General features: G+C 50.9%; 1 protein-coding gene across 1 annotated transcript in view; it reads right to left on the bottom strand.

Annotated features, from left to right (window-relative positions):
- The window catches only part of LOC104301515 (fer-1-like protein 4), a 49,200-nt gene that overhangs the window by 862 nt on the left and 25,326 nt on the right, over positions 1-23,012 (bottom strand). The window contains exons 25-47 of the mRNA XM_054173344.1: positions 22,730-22,882; positions 22,337-22,520; positions 21,634-21,758; positions 21,127-21,261; positions 19,189-19,362; positions 18,828-18,944; positions 17,832-17,993; positions 16,974-17,133; positions 15,803-15,906; positions 15,296-15,427; positions 14,251-14,299; positions 11,344-11,450; positions 11,056-11,187; positions 9,680-9,790; positions 9,089-9,227; positions 7,954-8,122; positions 6,599-6,753; positions 4,782-4,960; positions 4,025-4,110; positions 3,825-3,923; positions 3,308-3,549; positions 1,424-1,704; positions 96-196 (exon numbers count right to left, since the gene is read on the bottom strand). Coding sequence (XP_054029319.1) covers positions 96-196; positions 1,424-1,704; positions 3,308-3,549; positions 3,825-3,923; positions 4,025-4,110; positions 4,782-4,960; positions 6,599-6,753; positions 7,954-8,122; positions 9,089-9,227; positions 9,680-9,790; positions 11,056-11,187; positions 11,344-11,450; positions 14,251-14,299; positions 15,296-15,427; positions 15,803-15,906; positions 16,974-17,133; positions 17,832-17,993; positions 18,828-18,944; positions 19,189-19,362; positions 21,127-21,261; positions 21,634-21,758; positions 22,337-22,520; positions 22,730-22,882 — 3,296 coding nt within the window. The remainder of the gene's footprint in view (positions 1-95; positions 197-1,423; positions 1,705-3,307; positions 3,550-3,824; positions 3,924-4,024; positions 4,111-4,781; positions 4,961-6,598; positions 6,754-7,953; positions 8,123-9,088; positions 9,228-9,679; positions 9,791-11,055; positions 11,188-11,343; positions 11,451-14,250; positions 14,300-15,295; positions 15,428-15,802; positions 15,907-16,973; positions 17,134-17,831; positions 17,994-18,827; positions 18,945-19,188; positions 19,363-21,126; positions 21,262-21,633; positions 21,759-22,336; positions 22,521-22,729; positions 22,883-23,012) is intronic.

Here is a 23,012-nt window from a genome sequence, read left to right as displayed (position 1 = left end):
CCTGACAAGCAGATTCTCCCTTGTCCCAACACAAACAGCTGCTGAAAACACAGCACTGCCCAAGCATGTTAAAGGTGCTAACACAAGATACTCACTTTGGCTTTTCCAGGGGCTCAGGCTCTTTTCGGCCCAAACCAACAGGACTTTTTTCAGCCTCCTCCACAGTCAACAGCTGGAACTCTGCTTCCACCTTGCCCTGAAGAGGAAACATATCTGTATACTGCTTTGGAGACCAGTTTGCTAACTACACCTGCTGCCAAGACTGGGTAGTTTCCTTCCAGTTCCACTTGCAGGTGTTCACAGCAATTCACTTTTCTTCCAGGCATTAGCTAACAAGTCTCATTTCACAGCCAGCAGAAAATGTGGCCTGGCCAGAAACTGTTTTGCAGACAAGGCACTCCCCAGGTATCTGGATTTGTCTGCAGCCTCCCACACTGGTACTGAGCAGAACTTACCCTTGGGGACAAACAATCCACTAACAGGGGCTTCAGCAGCGAATTTGCCCTGAGATCGTTGGTATTTGCCTGTCTAGGGAGAGCAGAGACTCTAGGACAAGCTTTTGTTGTTGTCCTATCTGGCTGATGGAGAACCATGAACCATGAACACATTAGTGTGGCCAGCAGGAGCAGGGAGGTCATTGTGCCCCTGTACTCTGCATTGGTTAGGCCACACCTTGAGTACTGTGTCCAGTTCTGGGCCCCTCAGTTTAAGAAGGACATCGAGACACTTGAAGGTGTCCAGAGAAGGGCAACAAGGCTGGGGAGAGGCCTTGAGCACAGCCCTGTGAGGAGAGGCTGAGGGAGCTGGGATTGTTTAGCCTGGAGAAGAGAAGGCTCAGGGGTGACCTCATTGCCCTCTACAACTACCTGAAAGGTGGTTGTAGACAGGAAGGGGTTGGTCTCTTCTCCCAGGCAGTCAGCACCAGAACAAGAGGACACAGTCTCAAGCTGTGCCAGGGGAGGTTTAGACTCGAGGTAAGGAGAAAGTTCTTCACCGAGCGAGTCATTCGTCATTGGAATGTGCTGCCCAGGGAGGTGGTGGAGTCACCGTCCCTGGAGGTGTTCAAGGGGAGATTGGACATGGCACTTGGTGCCATGGTCTGGTCATGAGGTCTGTCGGGACAGGTTGGACTTGATGATCCTTGGGGTCTCTTCCAACCTTAGTTATACTGTGAGACTGTGATTTTGCTTTGCTTCCCTCTCTGAGCCCTGCTCTCTGGCAAGCTCAGAGAAAAACAGGAAGTTGGACACCCCCTGCATGCCACTTCAGCTGGCACTTCTGGGCAGATGAAGTGCTGGACTTGCAGCAAATGAGACAAGTCTCCAGGGCTCCACACAAACTCCTGGGCAGATGTGTCTGTGCTGCAGTACAGGTTGCCATGACAGGGCAGAGCCAAAACACTTGTACCAGCACCCTGCCTTACCGTCAGGAGGTACTTGTTCCCACTAGGGTCTGTGAACTCCAAGTCTTCTGGTTTTACTGATCTGCTCTTCCTCTTTTTCTTCTTTATCTGCTTGTCCTCCCTCTCTTCTCTCTCCTCATCTTCTTGATCTTTGAGTTTGATGAAGGGCCACCAGCCCCTCATGCGCTTGTTTCGGAAGATGGAGAAGCGAGGTGCAGCATTCTCCTTGGCCATCCTGATGGTGCAGAGCTCTGAGCTTTTGGCTGCCCTCACCATGTCATGCAGCTTCAGCTCGATGGAGCCTGCAGCACAGAGAGGAAAGCTTATGGAGAAAGAATAGAATAGAATAGAATAGAATAGAATAGAACAGAACAGAACAGAACAGAACAGAACAGAATAGACCAGTTTGGAAGAGACCTTCAAGATCATCGAGTCCAACCTATTATCCAACACCACCTAATCAACTAACCCATGGCACCAAGCACCCTATCAAGTCTCCTCCTAAACACCTCCAATGATGGTGACCCCACCACCTCCCTGGGCAGCCCATTCCCATGGGCAATCACTCTCTCTGTGGAGAACTTCTTCCTAACTTCCAGCCTAAACCTCCTCTGGTGCAGCCTGAGACTGTGTCCTCTTGCTATGGTGCTGGGTGCCTGGGAGAAGAGACCAGCCCCCACATGGCTACAACCTCCCTTCAGGCAGTTGTAGAGAGCAAGAAGGTCCCCCCTGAGTCTCCTCTTCTCCAGGCTAAGCAACCCCAGCTCCCTCAGTCTCTCCTCCCAGGGCTGTGTTCCAAGCCCCTTCACCAACTTTGTTGCCCTTCTCTGGACTCGTTCCAGCAAGTCAACCTCCTTCCTAAACTGAGGGGCCCAGAACTGGACACAGGACTCAAGGAGTAGTCTAGACAGTGCAGTGTACAGGGGCAGAATGACTTCCCTGCTCCTGCTGGCCACACTGTTCCTGATGCAGGCCAGGATGCCACTGGCCCTCTTGGCCGCCTGGGCACACTGCTGGCTCATGTTCCCAGGTCCCTCTCTGCCTGGCTGCTCTCAGCCACTCTGACCCCAGCCTGTAGCACTGCATGGGATTGTTGTGGCCAATGTGCAGAACCTGGCACTTGGATATGTTCAATCTCCTGCCCTTGGCCTCTGCCCATCTGCCCAGCCTGTCCAGGTCCCTCTGCAGAGCCTCTCTACCCTCCAGCAGATCAACTCCTGCCCCCAGCTTGGTGTCATCTGCAAATTTACTGCTGATGGACTCAATGCCCTCATCCAGATCATCAATAAAGATGTTAAAGATCAATGGGCCCAGCACTGATCCCTGGGGGACACCACTACTGACTGGCCACCAGCTGGCTGTGGCACCATTCACCACCACTCTCTGGGCTCAGCCTCCAGCCAGTTCCTAACCCAGCTCAGAGAGCTGCTGTCCAAGCCAGGGGCTGACAGCTTGGCCAGCAGTTTGCTGTGGGGGATGGTGGCAAAGGCCTTGCTGCAGTCCAGGCAGACCACATCCACAGCCTGCCCCACATCCACCAGGCACTCACCTGATCATAGGAGATCAGGTTGGTCAGGCAGGAAAAGCCTCTGGTGAGCCCCACACACCATTTGTTTTTCTATCTCAGCCATGCTCCCACACCACAAGTACATTCCAGATGCTGCAATGATCTAGAAGTGTCCTGAACATTTGCAGAAGGAGAATTTGAAGCACAGCATAAGAAAGAACCAGCCCAAGAGTCAGAGACTAAGAAGCAGAAGTCACCGGTGTTGTCTCATCTCTGATGTGGCCAGTTTGCTTTGCTTGTTGTGCACTCCTTTCCTGTGTCCCACCCCAGCCTCCTCACACGTCCAATGCTGTAACACTCCAGGTCGCTCACCCCACTTCCAGCAGCTCACACCATACCTAGAAAATCATTAGCTGAAATCCTGTCATAATCCCAGACCTGGAGGACCAGGACAGCTGGTTCCCGAAACTCGGATTCCTCCATGGAGAAGACAGAGTCCTTCTGCTTGTAGGTGATCTCCTTCTCGGTCGGGAGATAGTTGAAGCGGAAGATGAACCTCCAGTTAAAATTGCCCTCCCCGGTCAAGGAGTTGAAGTGAACGTCAGTCTCCTGCTTGTCATGGTCAAGACCCTTTATCCAGCTGCAGGAGAAACTCAGTTACCTTCTACCCCATCAGCAAGCCCCAAAGGCAGAGCAGAAAAGCTGAAGCCCGTGGGGTACAGGAAAGGAAGATTCCAAGAGCCAAACAGGACCAGCACCTGAACAGCATCTTTGGAGGTACCAAGTCTGACTTGGGGGAGTGGGGGTGCTCTTTGTGCTGCGGCAGGGAGGAGCAGAGGAAGAGGGGACAGTGAGGCTGTGGGGCAGGGAGAGCAGGAGAGAAAGGCTGTGGCCTCCCTCCAGCTCCCATCAGACCTTTTCACGTAGATGTCACTGGAACGCTCTCCTGTTATTGGGTTGACATCGTCAAGGATCACATCATCCGTGTTCCAGATAATCACACGCAGTTCATAGCTGTGGGAAGGACACAGGGGTGAGTGAGACACCTGCCAGGCACAGTGAGGAACAGTGACCCTCCATGGAGGCTCACCAGCCCCAGCACCCATGGGTCCTACCTGACAGGCAGTCGTGGCTTGATATTGACAGGTGGCGGTGCAGGGACATCAGTTGGAAACATGTCAATCCACATGTGCAAGGAGCCCTGAGGAGAGAAGGCAGCAGAGACATTTCAAAAGGACAGACCAGTCTTCAGCTCTTCAAGGAACAAGGGCTTGGTCCTGCAAGGAAAGCTCTCACCTGAAAGCCACTGCTTGGCAATAGGGAAAATTTAAACCTAGCCAAAATTGCTTCTTACCCTCCCCACTCTGCTCATTTCAGCTGAACTGAGGCTGTTTCAAACAGGGCTCTTGCAGGGGACCAAAGCAGCAGCAGTAGGGGACAAAGCAGCAAAAGAGTCAGGATAGGCAAGGACACTATGGCCAACCATTGTGCTCGGAAGGCAGAGCAGGTTCCTTGCCTTCAGAGCAGTGCTATGTGGCCTGATGAGACAGGAAGGACTCTGGGCCACCAGCACTGTGACCACATCAACGGACAGAAGCCCCTTGAGGAAAGGGTATTGAGAAGTACCACAAGGTCAGAGACAAGATGTGAGACAAGGACACACAAGGCCAAGAGTCCTCACTTAACAGCAGGAACAGCCATTAACAGACACAGCTCTCATCCCCCATCCAGGAAGAGGGCAACACATGGGACTTATGCCATGAGGAGGAGACAAAAGGACAACAGGGGACCAGCCAAAGGGACTGGGAACAAGCTGCCCTGAAGGTCCTTCCCTAGAGCAATGTCTAGGCCAGGCAAGGAAACACATCTCACCTGCACAAGACCAGGGTTCTCTGGGTTGTAAAGGGACCGGGTCTCCACATGCTCTGGTACCAGTTTGTACCCATAACTTGGCATCTCTTCCCAGTGCTGCAGGACATACAAAGCCTTGTGTTCATCATCCACTGACCAGTTCTCATATGCCACTCGTCTTCTGTTCCTCACAGAAGCCTCTGCAGCAGGACACAGACAGGTAGAAGATGAAGGCCTCTGACCCGCAAGAGCCACATCAGGACTTTAGGCACAGGCAGAAGTAAGGGAAGATGACGGACTGGTCAAACAAGCACCTCGACAGAGAAACAAAACAGGGAGAAGCAGGAGGACAAGAATGAAAGGAATTAGTCCAATATGCTGCACCAATGAGGAACACTGTAGGCAGGAAGACAAACAAGCAAAGATAAATAAGAGGAAAAAGGCAAAAAAGAATTTACTATGGCCCTGAGAAAATGATCCAGGGGATGCTGTGCAGGATGTGACACTCCGGAGCAGTGCCGACAGCTCCATGGAGGAGAGCTCCAGGAAAGCAGCGCTTGTCTCTTGGCAGTGCAATACAGCTGCACCCTCCATTAACTGACTCAGTTGGCACAGTGAGGCTAAATGACAGTTCCAGACCAAATGCTGCAGCTGGCAAGAAAAGCAGGAACCAAGAGGTGAGGATATAATGACCCACCCCTGGGCTTAGGGAAAGCACCTGCCCTTTAGAGATCACGTTCAGATCAAAACCATCTCAAGCAGTCCCCAAACACAGCAGAGGTTCACAGGGTATTAACTGCAGCCACATCTGAATCAGAGCTGGCTGTCAAGGGTCCACCAGGAGAGCAACTCCTTTCTCCTTGCCCAGCTACTCAGTAACCTGAGAAAAGGGATTTTAGAGACTCTTTGTCCTGTCCTGAGAAGAATTTCTTTTTCCTTCATGACACAAGCCAGAGGCCAGCAGAAAACCAAGGAACAGGAGCACTGAAATAAACAGAAGGTGAAGTTGGCAGTTCACACAGGGGTCCCTGCTCTGGGCAGGCCAGCACAGGGATCATCCTTCCTACAGACTACATAGTACTGCTTTGCAGGACCCAGCCATATCTGCTCCATCCTCTCCTCCAGGCTGGATTCAGTTTCACAGCTGTTGGCTACTTGAGGGAATGTGCATAGCAGGGACAGGCTGTGCTCAGGGTAGTTCTGCATCACTGCTGGCAGAGGGTATGAAAGGTTGCTGTGTTCTTGGACATCAATGGACTTGGCTCAGGGCTGATCACATCAGTGAGGAAGAAAGAAAAACAGCAAAGGAGAAGCAGAAGCTGCCCACAAGGAGGAAATCAATAGTAGCGAAGGGCAGTGGGGGAATCACTCCTGGCACTCAAAGGCCCCAGAATCAGAGAGCATCCCTGAAGGACAAAGCCAGCTAAAGAAAAAAAGATGCCAGTGTACTAGAATACTGCTGGTGGTAGCCACAAGCAGATGGAGGTACAGCTCTGTGGTGGTGTCAGCCAGCAGAGAAAGCTGTGCCTTCTCTGGCTGCACATGCAAGCAGGTTTGCTTTGTTCCACTGCTGCCTGGGAAGATACTTCAGGACTCAATGGCCTGTATCACAACTTCTCCCAGCCTAACATCATTAGCAACTAAAACCAGGCCACTGAGCACCAAGGGTATTCCCCACGGTGGCCCAGAAAGCTGGGCCATGCAGAGCATGAAGTGGGGGCAGCCAGTCTGGACACTACAGGGAAGAAAGTCTGGCAAATTCCCAGACCTCTCCCCACCACTGCTGAGCACAGTCAGCTGTTTAAGGGACCAGTCATTGCTCTCAAAGGCCTCTGTACCTTCAGGAAAAGCCTCTGGAGGAACCTTGAATATTTTATTGTCCACTTTGACCTCCTCACATCTGTATTCTGCTGCAGGGAGGGAGTTTTTCTTGCACAAACTATCCAAGATCTGGGTGGGTTTGAAAGCATCTCGCCACATGTTGTAACCATTTCTGCATGGAAAGGAGAACATTGAGAACATCCTCAGCTTGCACACAACAGGCTTTTTTCCTTTCCTGCCTTCCTTACAGCACAGCCTGTGTCACCAGATTTTGACCAAGAAAACCACAGGCATGCAAAAGCTGAATGAATGAACAACTGAACGAGTTCTCACCCCCCAGCAACAAGCCAACCTTGTACCCTACAGAACCATTAGCTTCAGAGCAGCTGCAGGAGCAATTCCACCTGCAGCTTATGAGGCAGAGGTTACAGTAGTGCTGTGGAGTCAGCCCCATACCCACAGCTAATTCTCCAAAAGTGGGAGTAGGAGAAAAGAAGTTTACATAAAACTGGCCAAAGGCACTAAAGAATCCATGCTGAACAAGGCCAGAGGAAAAGAGATGTCATGAGGCTTACTGCTGACAGAATTAGCCACTGCCAGAAAAACATGAAAGTGGTCAAAATCACATCAATATTGTGAAGAATTTCTTCCTTATGTCCAACCTAAATCTACCCTGCTCCAGTTTCAAACCATTGGCCCTCACCCTGTCACTCCAAAAAATGCTTTCCTCAGCCTTCCTGTAGGTCCCCTTCAGATACTGAGATGCAGCACTAAGGTCTCCCCAGAGCCTTCTCTTCTCCAGGCTGAACAGCCCAAATTCTTCCAGCCTGTCCGCATAGGAGAGGTGCTCCAGCCCTCTGATCATCTTCATGGCCCTGCTCTGGACCTGCTCCAGCAGGTCGAGGTCTCTCTTGTGTTGACAGTCCCAGAACTGGACACAGTGCTCCAGGTGAGTTTCATTAGCACAGAGGAGCAGAGTCGCCCCTCTCGACCTGCTGGCCACGCTTCTTTTGATGCAGCCCAGGATGCCATTTTCCCTCTGGGCTGCAAGTGTGCATTGTTGATTCATGTCCAGCTTCTCACACCCCAGTAGCCCCAAGTCCTTTTCTGCAGGGCTGCTCTCAACCTCATCATCCCCCAGCCTGGACTGATATCAAATTGATACTGAGGGTTGCCCTGACCTGGGTGCAGGACTTGCACTTTGAACCTCATGAGATTCTCCTCAGCCTACCTCTCCAGCCTGCCCAGGTCTCTCTGGATGGCTCCCATCCCAATACTGTGTATGCAAGCTCTGTCCTGCAAAACTGCTGCCCACTGAAATGGTCAGCAAGGAGAAGGTCTGTCAGCCCTAATGCACCACACCGTTACCTACAGGTCATACTGAGAAGACACTCCACAGTTGGCCCTGTGCTTGCTGTAGAATCGATTCTCCAAGTCAATCTTGGTCTCCCCAATCAGATCATCAGATCCAACCAAATCATGGTCAAATATTGCCACAGTGAGTTCTGATTCCATGGGTAAGGAGACTGTCAGCTCCACAACTCTAGACAGAAGTAGATGGGGGGAGTGCAATTAACAGAGGATGGCAACGAAGCACATGCTCTGCTACATTTAAGAACTGTACACATTTAAGAACTGTATTTAATAATCTAAAGACCTCTGATAAAGTTTGGCTCTCCATAAGTTCAGTGAGTGCAGTTTTCCATGTTCAGACAAAGGAGTTCTTTTCCAGTAGTCCCTGGCTAGAGGTCCTGGAGCTAGGAAAAAAAAGCTACCTCATGTTGCTGCTTAGCTTCCTCCTTTGTCTGTGTGGTGGTTTTAGGCTATCCCTTTAAAAAATGTCTCACAGATTTGGAGTAGAAAAATATTTTACAAACCACTATTGGGTGTAAAAAGGAAAACTGAAGATTATTCTAAACAAATTCATTGGAGAAATAAGACTGGCTGTAGCCAAACAATTCTTTCTCTTTTCTGATCCCTTCTCTGCTTGCTTCACTCGGGAGAGATTAACCTGCTTCTGGCTGACCTTGGCTGCATTACCTTGGTTAGGTCTAACCACTGCTTTCTCTCCTCTCCTTTTACTGTTGGGACAGGGAGGGAGAGGGGGCAGTGGAACAGCTTCCCTGGTCTCTGACCAGGAAGGTTATAGTGCTGTTTACCAATTGTAACTATCTGTATAATACTGTAAACATTGTGTATTTTGTACATCTTCACTGCATTCCATTGTAGAGAGTAGCTTTGCTTGTAAGCACAGCTTCCATTTGCTTCATACCGAGCTGGTCTGGCAAAGTTAATGCTGGGGGGAAATTTCAACCCACTACAGGCTGTTAAGCCCTTGGGAGTGCTCCCCTCCTAACCCAAAACACTTTTGGTCGCTCCTGTGTTAGCTGGAGGCAAAAGACATGCTCAGGACCTTTGTGTTACAGCACAAAAGGAAGAGAAGACCACACATATTGGGCCTGAGCCCCAGATTTGCACTATTCCTGTTAAACCTGACAGAGTAAAACTTCCTGCATACTCTCCAAACACAGGATTGAGCTGCTTCGGGATGTATCGTTCCTTTGTGTCCTTCTGCTCCTTCCCCACGGTCACCACCACGTAGGGGTCTGCCTTGCCGTTGGGATCTGCTGGCGACAGGTTCGTAGCCTGGAATACACGAGAGGTGCTGCCACACAGCAGGGGCAGAGAGCAACCTGCCCAAGAGCACTGCACAGGCCCCAGACTGCTCAAGCCCACTGGTTGGGTCCCTCCAGCAGCTGTCCTGGCACTGACACAGGTTGCTTGCTCCCATGCAAATCCACACTCAACAAGCCACTGATGCACACAGCTGTCAGCCACCTGCTTGCTTAGCACCCCAAGCACACGAGAGGAGCCCAGAAATGCACCTCTGGATAGTTAGCATCTCCTGAAGCTATAAAGCATTGAAGGCTCCTCTTGAACAAGATGTAGTTGACATCCACTGAGCTGGCAGGCACTTCAAGCCATCATCAAGCTTTTTGCAAGCATCACTGCTCAGATTTACTGAACAGAGAATGGCAGAAGGTCCAAAGGGAGCAACAGACCTCCAGGTTCTACTGGCACCAGCACCAGAGGCTTACCTTAACAATGTAAACTCTTACAAGAACCTTGATGGGTCTGTTCCTTGGAATGCCTTGGGAGACCTTAGGCTCCACGCCAGCTTCCTCAGTGGGGTAGACATAGAAGGAGCCCTGCAGAGAAGACATTGAGAGTAGCCACTAGATAGAAAAGAGAGTATCTCAGATGGGATTTGAGCCATCAAGACCGGCTTCACCTGCCAACTACAAAAATCAGAGCCATTGGCCCATGCAGATCACAGACACCCTGTGCCCACAGGCACTGTGTCCATATGGCAAAGCCAGTCCATATCTGAAAGTTAGGCTGCAGACTGTCAGATCAATGCCAGAAGACCTGAACCTCCCCAGGCACTTTGCACTACCAAAGACACAGTGCACCAAAGTTTTTCTAGGTACCTTCTTGAATCAGTTTCTGCAGTTGCTATTTGAGAGGATTCTGGGTGAGAGAAGCCACTTTTAAACAAGTTTTACTACTTTTAAAGCCAGTGAAGCTATCTAATTCTTCTTCACATACTGAACATTCCCAGAGGCCTCAACCAGAATAAGAGTCCTTTATGCTTTGTGATTTCTTCTTGCAAGAGCTGAGAAAATCTGAACCAGGTGCACTTATCAACTAACAAAGGCATACAGCACACAATTTCTGCAACAGGCACCACCAGTACTGTGGCCATTCTGCACATCACCTGGCACACACATGAACTCTCCAAAGCTTGGCTGATGTCAGCATGCTCTATGGTTTGGGGCTGGTACTTTAGCCCAGCTACTAATTGCAAAGTAAGAGTAAGAATTTTCCAGAGACTTTGAGTTTAAGGCAAAAAAAAGCTGGGGATTGGACACAGAACAATAATAACTGTGAGTTTATAACTTCCCATTTGTTTGCTGGATAGCTTGTACTTGCTTGTACAGATGTTCTCTCTGCCCTTTTTGCTGCTTCTCTCTGCAGCTGTTGCTTGCATGGCTTGCTGCCTTATCTCCCTTTCGGCCTTCTGCTGGCTCAACTGACTGTTAATGTGTCTGTGAAGGTACCAGGGAAGGCATGGGGGGAGGAGGCTACTAGCAGTCCCTCTGGGCTGTGCAGCGGGGTGTAGATCTGTACAAGGGAGTCCTTGTATGATTGGTAAGTTGTAAATATGTTTTGTATGTGTCTTGTCACCTTATATCATTTCCTCTTTAGTTCACTTTTAGTAAACATAGCTTCATTTTGCTTCCAAATCTTTCTGAGCTGGTCTGGTGATTTATTGTGGAGGTAACTCTCTATTCTTGGGGTGAATCTCTGATTGCGGGGCAGGGAAGGAGGGCAAATCCTAGCCCCACACCACTCTGAAACACAGGTTGCCCTAAAGATTTGCTGTGCAAATGTCATTCACATTACACAGTACCTTGTACTTCCCCACAAAGTGTTCGTCCTCATTTCCATCTTCATCCTCATTTGCCTTGCCACGATGAAGGGGGAAAATACACAGCCAGTCTTCAAAGTTACCAAACTCATTTTCCAGCTCAGAGTTGTAGATCTGAAAAGAAAGTCATTTGGGGCCTTTCCTGCTACCTGAAAGGGAAGGAGAGTCAGGAAGCCCAGCCTTTCCCTGGCTCAAGCATTTCACCTAGGCCTGCTTTACCCTGGTGTATTACATGGACAAAGAAGCCAGACCTATCACCCTGATAATCACCTGAAGGGTGGCGATGAGCTTCCTTTTGGGTTGAGCAGGTTCAGCTTCAATTACTGCCTCATCTTCTGCTTCCATGTCAAGAGAGGATGCATTTAAATTCCCTCCATCTAGAAACAGCAATAGAACATTAGGGAATGCTCTGATCTCTCACATTTCCCGGGGAGGTGGTGGAGTCACCATCACTGGAGGTGTTCAGGAGGAGACTTGATGGGGTGCTTGGTGCCATGGGTTAGTTGATTAGGTGGTGTTGGATTAGTTGATAGGTTGGACACAATGACCTTGGTTTATTCTATTCTATTCTATTCTATCCTATCCTATCCTATTCTATTCTATCCTACTCTATCCTATCCTATCCTATCCTACTCTATTATATGATCTCAAGTGTCTGTCCATGAACTGACCCCAAGTAACAGACTCCCAGTAACAGCTTTCACTTTCACCCAAGGCCTGACGTGTGTCAGGGTAGCAGGAGCCATCACAGCTGTCCTTATGGCATCTCAGGCTCCTAAACAAGGTGTGGCACACAAAAACCAGCACAGAGTTGCCTGCCTGCATGGCTACTGTTTAAGAAAAAAGTGGGCAACAACCAAATGGTGAAGGTGGCTGGACGAGAGCACCTGTGTTGTCAGGGAAGGCACAGATGAGAGCTAACCCTCTTCTTTGGAGGCATGCTCATTCAACAGACTGCTGTTTTGTGTCACAGTATCACCAAGGTTGGAAGAGACCTCAAGGATCGAGTCCAACCTGTCCCAACAGACCTCATGACTAGACCATGGCACCAAGTGCCACATCCAGTCCCCTCTTGAACACCTCCAGGGATGGGGACTCCACCACCTCCCTGGGCAGCACATTCCAATGGCTAACAGCTCTCTTAGGAAGAACTTTCTCCTCACCTCCAGCCTAAACTTCCCCTGGCACAGCTTGAGACTGTGTCCTCTTGTTCTGGTGCTGGTTGCTAGAGAGAAGAGACCAACCCCTTCCTGGCCACAACCACCTTTCAGGTAGTTGTAAAGAGCAATGAGGTCTCCCCTGAGCCGCCTCCTCCTCCTCTCCAGGCTAAACAACCCCAGCTCCCTCAGCCTCTCCTCACAGGGCTGTGCTCAAGGCCTCTCCCCAGCCTTGCTGCCCTTCTCTGGACACCTTCAAGTGTCTCAATATCCTTCTGAAACTGAGGGGCCCAGAACTGGACACAGGAGTCAAGGTGTGGCCTAACCAGTGCAGTGTACAGGGCACAATGACCTCCCTGCTCCTGCTGGCCACACTATTCCTAATGCAGGCCAGGATGCCATTGGCCCTCTTGGCTGCCTGGGCACACTGCTGGCTCATGTTTAGGTGGCTGTCAATCAGCACCCCCAGGTCCCTCTCAGCCTGACTGCTCTCAGCCACTCTGACCCCAGCCTGTAGCTCTGCATGGGGTTGCTGTGGCCAAAGTGCAGCACCCAGCACTTGGATTTGTTGAATGCCATCCCATTGGACTCTGCCCATCTGTCCAGTCGGTTGAGGTCCCTCTGCAAAGCCTCTCTACTCTCCAGCAGATCAACTCCTGCCCCCAGCTTGGTGTCATCTGCAAATCTGCTGATGACTGACTCAATGCCCTCATCCAGATCATCAGTGAAGATATTAAAGAGCATGGGGCCCAGCACTGATCCCTGGGGGATGCCACTGGTGCCTGGCTGCCAGCTGGCTGTGGCACCATGCACCACCACTCTCTGGGCTCGGCCCTCCAGCCAGTTCCTAACCCAGCACAGAGTATTGCTGTCCAAGCCATGAGCTGACAGCGTAGCCAGCAGTTTGCTGTGGGGGACAGTTTCACAAAGGCCTTGCTGAAGCCCAGGCAGACCACATCCACAGCCTGCCCCACAGCCACCAGGCAGTCACCTGATCATAGAAGGAGATCAGGTTGGAGAGGCAGGACCTGCCCTTCCTAACTCCATGCTGGCTGGGCCTGAGCCCTTGGCCATCCTTCAGGTGCAGTTATTGCCCCCAGGATAATCTGCTCCATCACTTTCCCTGGCACTGAGGTCAGGCTGCCAGGCCTGGAGTTTCCAGGTTCCTCCATCCGACCCTTCTTGTGGATGGGGACCACACTGGCCAGTTTCAGTCATCTGGGACCTCACTGCTGAGCCAGGACTGGAGGAAAATGATGGAGAGCGGCTTGGCAGCTCATCTGCCAGCTCTCTCAGCGCCCTAGGATGGATCCCATCCGGTCCCACAGACTTGCATTCATGCCTGATGGAAGCAGGCAGCTATTCCTGGGGAGAGCAAAGCTTGACCTTTCTCTAGGGCACCAGCAACCCAAGGAAAGAGAGGATGCATTTCCCAAAGACTCTATCTAGATTCCTTGAGTGCTGGTGGCATGCAGGGCATCCAGTCCTCTCCTTGAACAGGATTTCCATCATTTCTAGACTTACTGTCTCACCTCCCCAGGTTATTGCTAGGAGAGCCACTGCTTACACCTCTGCAAACAGGAGCCATAGGCTGTGACACTGTTCTCGAATCATCCCTTCATTCCCACTGTTTTTCTGCTACCTCCTGGTGAATCCTGTACCCAAGGTGAGTATCCCACAAGCACAGATTCCCTCTCAGCATCCCACCTCTGCTTCCTGCTCTCACCCTGACAATTCCACAATCCTTGCAGCTGATTTTACTGCAGGTTTTTGAGCAGGAAAAGGCTCTTGCTTCAACACAATCTGCAAAGCTTTTCTGAGCAAAGTTTGTAATTCTCAACAGTCTTTGTCAGACCTTGATAACGTTTCCAGTCCCTGTGCTCCTTTTTGTCTTATTTTTTGCTCAGTGTTTCAAAGCTGTTGCCTGCTCAGACCCCATTCCCACAAGCATAGCACCCTCTGGGATGGCACAAGTCCTGGCTCTTCCCACAGAAGAGCTGGGTATTGCCAGGGGACTCACCTGGATCATTCAGGTCATCATTCTCAGCATCTTCATCATCACTGCGTGTCTGAAACACACACAAACAGTCACCCTAGAGCCCTGACAGCAAAGGCCTCTCATCAAAGCATAGGACACTATCAAAGGTTTCCTGCCAGCAGAGCCAGCAACAGCTAGCTTGAGGTCATTTAGAAAACAAAAAACCTCCAGCTGGGAGAGACCTCAAAGCTCCAGTCCAACCTTTGACCCAGTTTGACCACGTCCCTAAGCAGCAGGCCCACACCATCCAGGGATGATGACTCCCCCACTGCCCTGGGCAGCCTGTTCCAATGTTTGAGAACCCCCTCTGTGAAAATTTCCTGAGATCCATCCTGAACCTCCCCAACACAGCTTGAAACCGTTTCCTCTGCTCCTGTCTCTTGCCTCCAAGGAGCAGAGGCTGCCCCCTCCTCACCCCAACCTTCCTTCAGGGAGCTGTAGAGAGCAGTGAGGTCTCCCTCAGCCTCCTCCAGCCTGAACACCCCCAGCTCCTTCAGCCCTTCCTCCAGCCCAGGCACTCCAGCCTCACTGCCCTGCTCTGGACAGGCTCCAGCATTAACATCATTGCAGAAGGGTATCCAATGAGTGCCTTAATGACTTTTTCTTCTTCTCAGATCCTCGTGATGGGCTTCTTGACTGGGATTTAAGGGATGCAGGACAAGGAAGGATTTTGCTGCAGACCTGCTCCCATAGCATATTGTGGGAAGAGAGCAAGGACAGAGAGTAAACAGCATGAAAGTCTCTGTGTTGCAGCTAAAATTAGCAAGGTCACATTTTGATGAGTGTCTCAACAAAAGCCTAGCTGTGTTCCCAAAATCAGCTGGGCAGTCAGCCCATTGCCTGCTGATATCAGTCTGCCTGGCAGATGCTTGACACCTGTCTACCTCAAGTGTGCTTGAGACACAAAGGCCCACATCTTCCTGCAGATTCATGCTAGAAGGGCTCCTATGACAGTGCTGTGAAAGCATCTTCCTCAAGGCAGTGCAGCTCCTTTACCCCTCTACTGGCAGCTGTCACAAAAGATTACCTGACTATACAGCTCCTTCAGGGACTCATAGTACTTGGACCACCAATCCAGTTCTTCCAGATCTGGTTTTTCCTCTTCATATTCATCCTCCTTCCTCACAAGTCTATCAATAGGATTTTTCTTCAAATGAGCCTTAAAATAACAGAGAAAAGGCATCAGAGGGAGGAAATAATCACCCACGACACCCTTCTTTGGTGCCCTGTGAGCCTCTGGCAGAGGCTCAGCTTTCAGGCAGAGCACAGAAGGTGCAAAGCCACCTGCAGCCCCAGCTTGTGCTTTGCTACAGAAGCAGCAGTTTTCAGGACAGAAAGCAATGCAGCTCTCCTCCCAGCGCCTCCAGAGCCCAGGCAGGCAGCACTGCCAACAAGCAGGCAGGAGAGAGGAGCGTTTGGGTCCAGAGCACAAAACAGGTAGGTGAAATCTAATTCTGAACATCAGAAATTTCTTTTTTATTGGTCAAGTGGCTTTTGAAACTTCAGAATGTTCTGGGCCAGACACATCACTCACCTTCACGAGACTCAGGGGGTGAGTGCTGGGACACGGATCACCAGCTGCCGCGCCAATGTTGACCACAGTCTGAGAGGGAAGATGCTGGGATGAGGCTTTCTGGTCTGAGGAGAAAGAGCTTCATGTTCTCATGCATTCATTTCTGCCCACTGCTTCCTAATTTTTGGCCATTTGTTACTCCACAGGAACACTCTCCCTGTTATTCCACTATAGTGTGATTAAAGTTTTAGATAGCAGGCCCTACAAAAATAGTATTGGAACACCAAGCACAGTGACGGAGTGCTGAAACTGGGCACCACCATCATCACGCTTATTGCTGACTCCCAGAAATTCAGATGTATGAGACACATCCTCCCTACTCAGAAGTGAACACATAATCAATATTTTGCTCCTTTTCCCTTGTGCCATATTTATTCACATGCTTCCAGATCAGGATCTTTGGCTGTTGTTACTAGAGAGCTATTTGGTGAACCCATTATCCAAGGAGCAGACCTTGACCTAACGACATGAGAGAAGCTTAGACCTTTCAGTCCTTCATCCCAGCAGACCAGCTCCCCAAAGCTTGATGGAGGTCTCACTGGGGACAGCTCTCCTGTCTGGCTATGCAGAAGGTTGAAAAAGGTGCACACTATAGTCATCCCCAGGCTAAATCTCTCTGATTCTAGACATGAACTTTCCACAGGGATATGTTACTGTATGGCATGTAGCTCCAGCTAAACATCCTGTTGGACTAAGACATCTTCATGAGTCACTCTCCCTCTGCTTTCTGAAAATGTAAAGCACACAGCACCTGGGAAAGACACCCCAAGGAGATGCCATACAGATGAACGGTCCTGCTGGTGTGGTGGAGAGGCAAACATCATGGCTAACCTTGGAGAAAAGTCTGTGACTTGCCCCCTGCCATCCCCAAAGAGGGATGCCAGCCCTTAGGCATTTCATTGCTTAGCTGCTGCTGCTTCTCAAACACCAGTCTGGAGCTAAGTGCTACACGACCAGGATCACAACCTGCCTCCAACCCTAACCCACCCCACGCTGTGCTTTTGCTGGGCTTGTTATAAGCTCTCAGATGAAGACTTTGGTAACTGCCTAGGAGGGAGCAGAAGAGCCAGGGACCTCTGCCAATGGCAGAACCTGCCTGCTGCCTCCATGGGAGCCTCACCAAGCAGCTCACCTTTGGGCATATCTTCTGGTTCCTCCTCCAGCTCTCTGTGAGAGAATTTCATCACATCAGACACGACGTGCGTGCCCACCAGCACGGTGCGCCCGAACGTGCGCTTTTCCACCACGAAGATGCTGAGGGGAGGGTGCAGGTAGACCTGCTCTGGGAGCTCCTGCAAAAGAACCATGCACAGGGTTCACAGAATAATAGTAATAATAGTAATAGTAGTAATAATAATAATAATAGTAAACAACCAGGTTGGAAGAAACCTTCAAGATCATCACGTCCAACCCCTCAACCAATCCAACACCACCTAAACAACTAAGCCATGGCACCAAGCACCCCATCAAGTCTCCTTCACCACCTCCCCAGACACTTGAGATCATAGGATAGAATAGGATAGGATAGAATAGGATAGGATAGAATAGGATAGGATAGAATAGGATAGGATAGAATAGGATAGGATAGAATAGGATAGGATAGAATAGGATAGAATAAACCAAGATCATTGTGTCCAACCTATCAACTAATGCAACACCACCTAATCAACCAACCCATGGCACCAAGCACCCCATCAAGTCTCCTCCTGAACACCTCCAATGATGGTGACTCCACCACCTCCCCAGGCAGCCCATTCCAATGGGCAATCACTCTCTCTGTGTAGAACTTCTTCCTAACATCCAACCTAAACCTCCCCTGGCGCAGGGGCTAAACCCAAGGCAGCCTTGCAATGACAGGCAATGGCTGAAACTGCTCTTTGTGGGCAGTTTCACCAAGTTTTTGACCTGTAGCTGAAGCATGTGGCCAAGGGAGAGCAAAACCAGTGCACAGGTGCGGGACGGCACAGCGTGGCCCCCGCTTCCCACTCACCACGTCCATGTGTTTGACCAGCTCTGTGAAGTTGGGGTTCTCTTTGTACGTCACGATCACCTCCGACTCTACCTTCTTGCCAGCACACTCAATGATCACCTGGGGCTGGTCCACCTCAAACAGATTCACTCGCTTCAGGTGCCGCAGGCCCCAGAACAGGATCTGAAGCGCAACGCAAAGGCCCCGGGGCTGCTATGGACACGGCAGGCACAGCCCAGCCACGCAGCCTGCAGATCTGCCTGGTGCTGCACCTGCCTCACCCCACAGGGCACAGACCCCCAGAGAGGCACGAGGCCAGCCTCTCAACCCAGCCACCCTACAGCTCTGGCTGCTGAAGTGCTGAGATGGTTTCTCCCTGTCGTCGTTTGGGCTGGGTGCCCTCTGCTGCAGGGGTGTTTCCTGTGTCCAGCAGTCCAGCCCAGTGGGTGGACTCAGGAAATTAGGGTATTTCTACCATAATCCCTTGCACCACTAGAAATTTTGCAGTGGGGTCTGGCACTTCCTCTTTTCCTTCCCTCTCCGAGACTTGGTAACTGGGGGTGAGATCTCCCAGCCCTGGGCCTGATTGGGCCCAAGGCCACTGGGGGATGGGCAGTCTCAGATCTGGCCAGCTGAGACCAGCCTAGCAGTAGGGGGGGAAGGAGGAGCCCTGGGGGTTTTGGATGCACCCTCAGGTGGGGTTTGGGGTCTTTTTTCTGGGTTTACTTTGGTTCCTTTCTTGTCCCCATGTTTCCTTTTGTGCACACTCGCTGTTCTCTAGTTAAACTCTCCACTACCTTTGCAATCAGTTTGTCTGAGTCGTTATTTCTGCGCGTGGCGGGGAGGGGGTCTGCCCCAACCCATTACACTCCCTCATGCCAGGCATCTGCTTGGGCCTCAAATACCCATTTGAGTTCCAAACTCGACTCCCTCCCCAGGCGCTGCGCTCTGCCCAGTCCAGTTCTGCCATCCACCGGGCAGCCCAGCACAGGGCCGGCCCAGCAGCAGGCAGTGCACCTCTATGCGGAACTCCTTCAGCAGCGGGCGGATGCCCTCAGGGATGATGAACCGTCCAGCACGGGGGTCTCCCAGGTAGCTGGGCTCCTTGGGCTCCACGTCCTCAGGCACTGATGGCTGAAGAGGTGGAGTCAGGGCACAGCAAGCGACAAAAGCCATTTCTATTCCATGCCATGCCCACCCTCCCTTCTCCTCTTGATCTGTGTTCAAAGGCTCTGTCCCTGTAGTCTCCCTTCAGTTGAAAGCCAGATCTGGTTCTTAACAAGGAACACTCTGGTGGGCCTGTTGCAATCAGATCCTCACCCACACAGCTCTCCTCAGATTACTGGCAGCCATGTGTAGCTTCCTACAAGCCCCTTACCTCCAAATAGCCGCTGTAGTCCAGCTCAATCAGCTCAAAAGCAGCAATGAGCTCTCCTGCTGCTTTGGCGCCTTTGTAGATGTCAAAGAACTGCAGGGCAGGTTTGGTGTATGACTCATCAACCAGCTTCACCTGTGGGATGGCAAAGGCCTGGCCCAGGAACTCGGGGGAGCCCTATGGGAAAAGAGGGAATGGGTCAAAGCATCACTGTGTTATGTCACCAACTCAAAGGTCAAGCTCTTCCCCCTTCACCATCCTCTGATTTGATTTTCTCTGCTCTGTCCAGAACTAGGAGCAGATGAGACATGCCTGATGCAGTTCCTAGTCCACCTCCATGCAGGATTGGGCAAACAGCCTGGGATCATGCACTACAGGACTTCAAAGCTAGATCAGGTTGCTCAGCATCTCCTCCAGTCAGGGTTTTAGTATCACCAAGGACAGAGATCCCAACAAGCTATCTGAGCTCCAGGCCTACCATTTGACCTCCCTCTGAGTGAAAATGGCTTCCTTATATCAAAATGGATTTTTCTCTTGTTTCAGTTTCTGTCAGCTGCTCATCATACTGCCCCTGGTTATCTGCAAAAGATGTCTGACTCTACCTTTTCTGCCCTCTCTCATCAGGCAGCTACAGGCAGTAGTAAGACACTGCCTTTGCCTCATCTTCTCCAGGCCAGACACCAACCTCTCCTCACTCTGTCAGTATGAGAGTGTCTGGCTCACGCTGAAAGCTAGGAAATGGACCCAGGAAAGCTGCCAAACTACACCAGAGAATCCAGTGCAAGCTAAGCCATTGCACTTAGGATAACAATGGGATGCCATGAGAGGAGTGTGACTTCAAAGTACTCATGAAGAAAGAAAAGGGAGGACTGCAGAGGTATGGAAGACCTTTAAACTAGATTCGAAGGGGAGAAACAAGTCTCACTGGAAAGAAGACTGGGATGCTTCAGAGGTGATGTGCCAGTTCCACTGCTGCTTCAGGGGAGGTAGGGGATAATGAACCATGTGCTGGGGGAGCTGCAAGAGCCAACAAGGAAACACCAGCACAGGCAGGGCTCACAGGGAGGTTGGTGGCCATGGAGGCGGCCAGGAACGGGCTGAGGGCAAGAGTGAAAAGCAAAGGATTAATTCCCTCTCTGCAATGCTTCCAGACCAATGCACAGAGCGAGCAGGAGGAGTTGGAGATCTGCATTAGGCTGCACAACTATGATAGAATTGGAATCAGTATCTGAGGGCTGGGGGTCAAGAGGGAGGGACAGGGACAGGCTCTGCTCAGTTGCACCCTGTGACAGGACAAGGGGCAATGGATGGAAACTCCAGCACAGGAGGTTCCACCTCAACATGAGGAGGAACTTCTTCACTGTGAGGGTCACAGAGCCCTGGAACAGGCTGCCCAGAGAGGTTGTGGAGTCTCCTGTGGAGATTTTCCAGCCCTGTCTGGAAGTGTTCCTGTGTGAGCTGTGCTGGATTCTGTGGTCCTGCTCTGGCAGGGGGTTGGACTGGAAGATCTCCAGAGGGTCTCCTCCAACCCCTAACACCCTGTGATCCCATGATAACACCTGGGGGACAGAAGAGAAGGAAGAGCCATAACATCATCTCCCCCTGGTTACGAGTGCTCTGCAATATCAGCCTGCCAAGAAGAAGGGCAGGCAGCTGAGAGAAGTGCAGTGCCCACCTAGCCTCATCAGGCTCTGCCTCAGGGCATCTCTGAGCCATCTGTACACAGCACCAGCAGCTTCACCCCAGCTCACACTGCAAGTCTGCAGAAAGTCTCAGCCACAGAACCAAGGACTCACCCCCACCAGCAGACCAGGATCCCACTGAGTCATGGAAACCAAACAGAGATGAGGCTTGAAACTGCCCACTTGCAGGACCACACAGAGCTCCTATGCCCTCCCTGTCCTGGTAATGGTAGCATAAGGGCAGCATGACCATACTTACAAATTTATTGTGACTAAAAAGGTTGATTATAATGATGGGGGTCTCTGTTTCCAACTCTTCTCTTTTCCCATCAATAATTAGCTGGTCAAACAGAAGCAGCTCATTCCACATGGGGCTCAGGGTCTCCTCCAGCATCTGCAGAGACAAGAGGCTGGAGTATACTACAACCAGTGGAAACAAACTATATGAACTTTGTGGTTTTGTGAGTGAGGAAGTGTGGGCTCATCCCCTCTCCCACACAGCTGCACAGAGGTGGAGGAGGGGAGATGGTAAATGTGTGAAATCAGCACTTGGGGCCAACTAGCATATGCCATTCAGCTCTTGAGACAATCACAGACATGTTTTGTCACATCTTCCCTGAACCACTTAGGGCATGCAAATGACTCATGCCTGAAGCTCAAACATTTCCAGGACTGCCACATCACTGACCTTTAACATGTCAGTCATGATGATTTTTCTTTCCCCAAGTCCCCAGGAAGGCAGAGGCACTAATTTAAGCGTTCTCACCCTGGTGGTTTGGCAATAAGTTGAAAACACCACTCTTGCAAATGGGTCTGAGAGGCCATTGTCATCGGCAGGGAGGATCCCTCGAGCCTGATACAGGTGGGCTCGGAGCTGGAAATAGCTGAAATCTGGTTTAAAAGAAAAAAAGGATGGGGGAAAAAAAGAAGGAAAAAAAAAACCAAGAAATGAAAATAAAAGAGAAGAGAGGTGCCAGATCCCTAAACCAGCCCTGCATGAGGCCAAAAAACCCATGAAGAGGGACAGCCAGGTAGGAGTAGGCACATCCTGCAAGGAATAAGTACCACTTCTAGGGGCATTCACTGTGGCTCTCGGAATGCCAGCACATACCAAACACTTTGGCCAAGTCAGACAAGCACAGTTGGTGTTCCAGATACCTCTGGGCAGGACATGACACATGAAAGATGCAGTGATCTGCTGGGAGCATCTGCCATGGGGGAGGACCACCTCAGCAAGAGGCAGACATAATGCCCAGTGCCAGACTGGCAGCAGATTCAGTGCAGCCCCAGCTATGAGCATGCAAACACCTCCTCATGAGACCAAACTGGACATGCCTGTTCTAGTCATGCCTTGGCAATGGCATGGGGATGATAGATCAGGTCCTGCTCCTCACTGACCCTGGGGCAGGAACACTCACCTCTCTGCTCTGCTCTTCATAGAGCCATAGCAAAGCGTCACCCACACTCACCGTCCCTGCTGAGCCGGCTGGGAGGACTGTAGGCTGAGAGCTGGACTAGTTCCTGTCCACTCTCAGAGAAGTACTTGAACTCCTCAGGCAGCTCTGCCAAACAGTTCTTTGAGTATTTGGTTACCCCAAGCCACATGTAGATTTCCAATTTGGCAAAGATCTCACCAGTGTGTAAGCCAGGCACCTGAAAGCACAGGAGGTTTGGCAGGCTTCCCATCTCAGCCATGCATCTTCAAACCAAGATGATCACCATCAGCCAGTGACCAACTGAAATGCACAGGAGTCAGAGATAAAGGCAGTGGTGGAGCAAGAGCTGTACTTCCTTGTGAACTCCAGGAATTCAGGTAGAAGAGCTGGAAGCAAGGAGGGAGGAGCAGTGGGTATAAGCCTTGCCTTCATAAAAACTGTCTGGATCTTTGCACAGTCCTTGCCCTTCTCCTCTTCAACTACTGAGTAGAGGATGTTCTGTGCAGGAATTCTTGCATATGCCACACGCTTGTTGTTGCTGAGCATCCAGACAAGCACATCGGGGAGGGTACACTGAGGCTGCAGGGAGAAGAGAGAGGAACATCAGCACAGGGGAACAGCACAGATCTTCTTCTCCCTCAGTGATGCAGTGAAAGCTTCATCTCCTTGCAGGAAGGGTTGCTGGCTACACAGCGATGTGGAGATCCAG

This window comes from Dryobates pubescens, chromosome 26, assembly GCF_014839835.1.
Source record: "Dryobates pubescens isolate bDryPub1 chromosome 26, bDryPub1.pri, whole genome shotgun sequence".
Classification (NCBI taxonomy): Eukaryota; Metazoa; Chordata; class Aves; order Piciformes; family Picidae; genus Dryobates; species Dryobates pubescens.
This window is presented reverse-complemented; position numbering and strand designations above follow the sequence as displayed.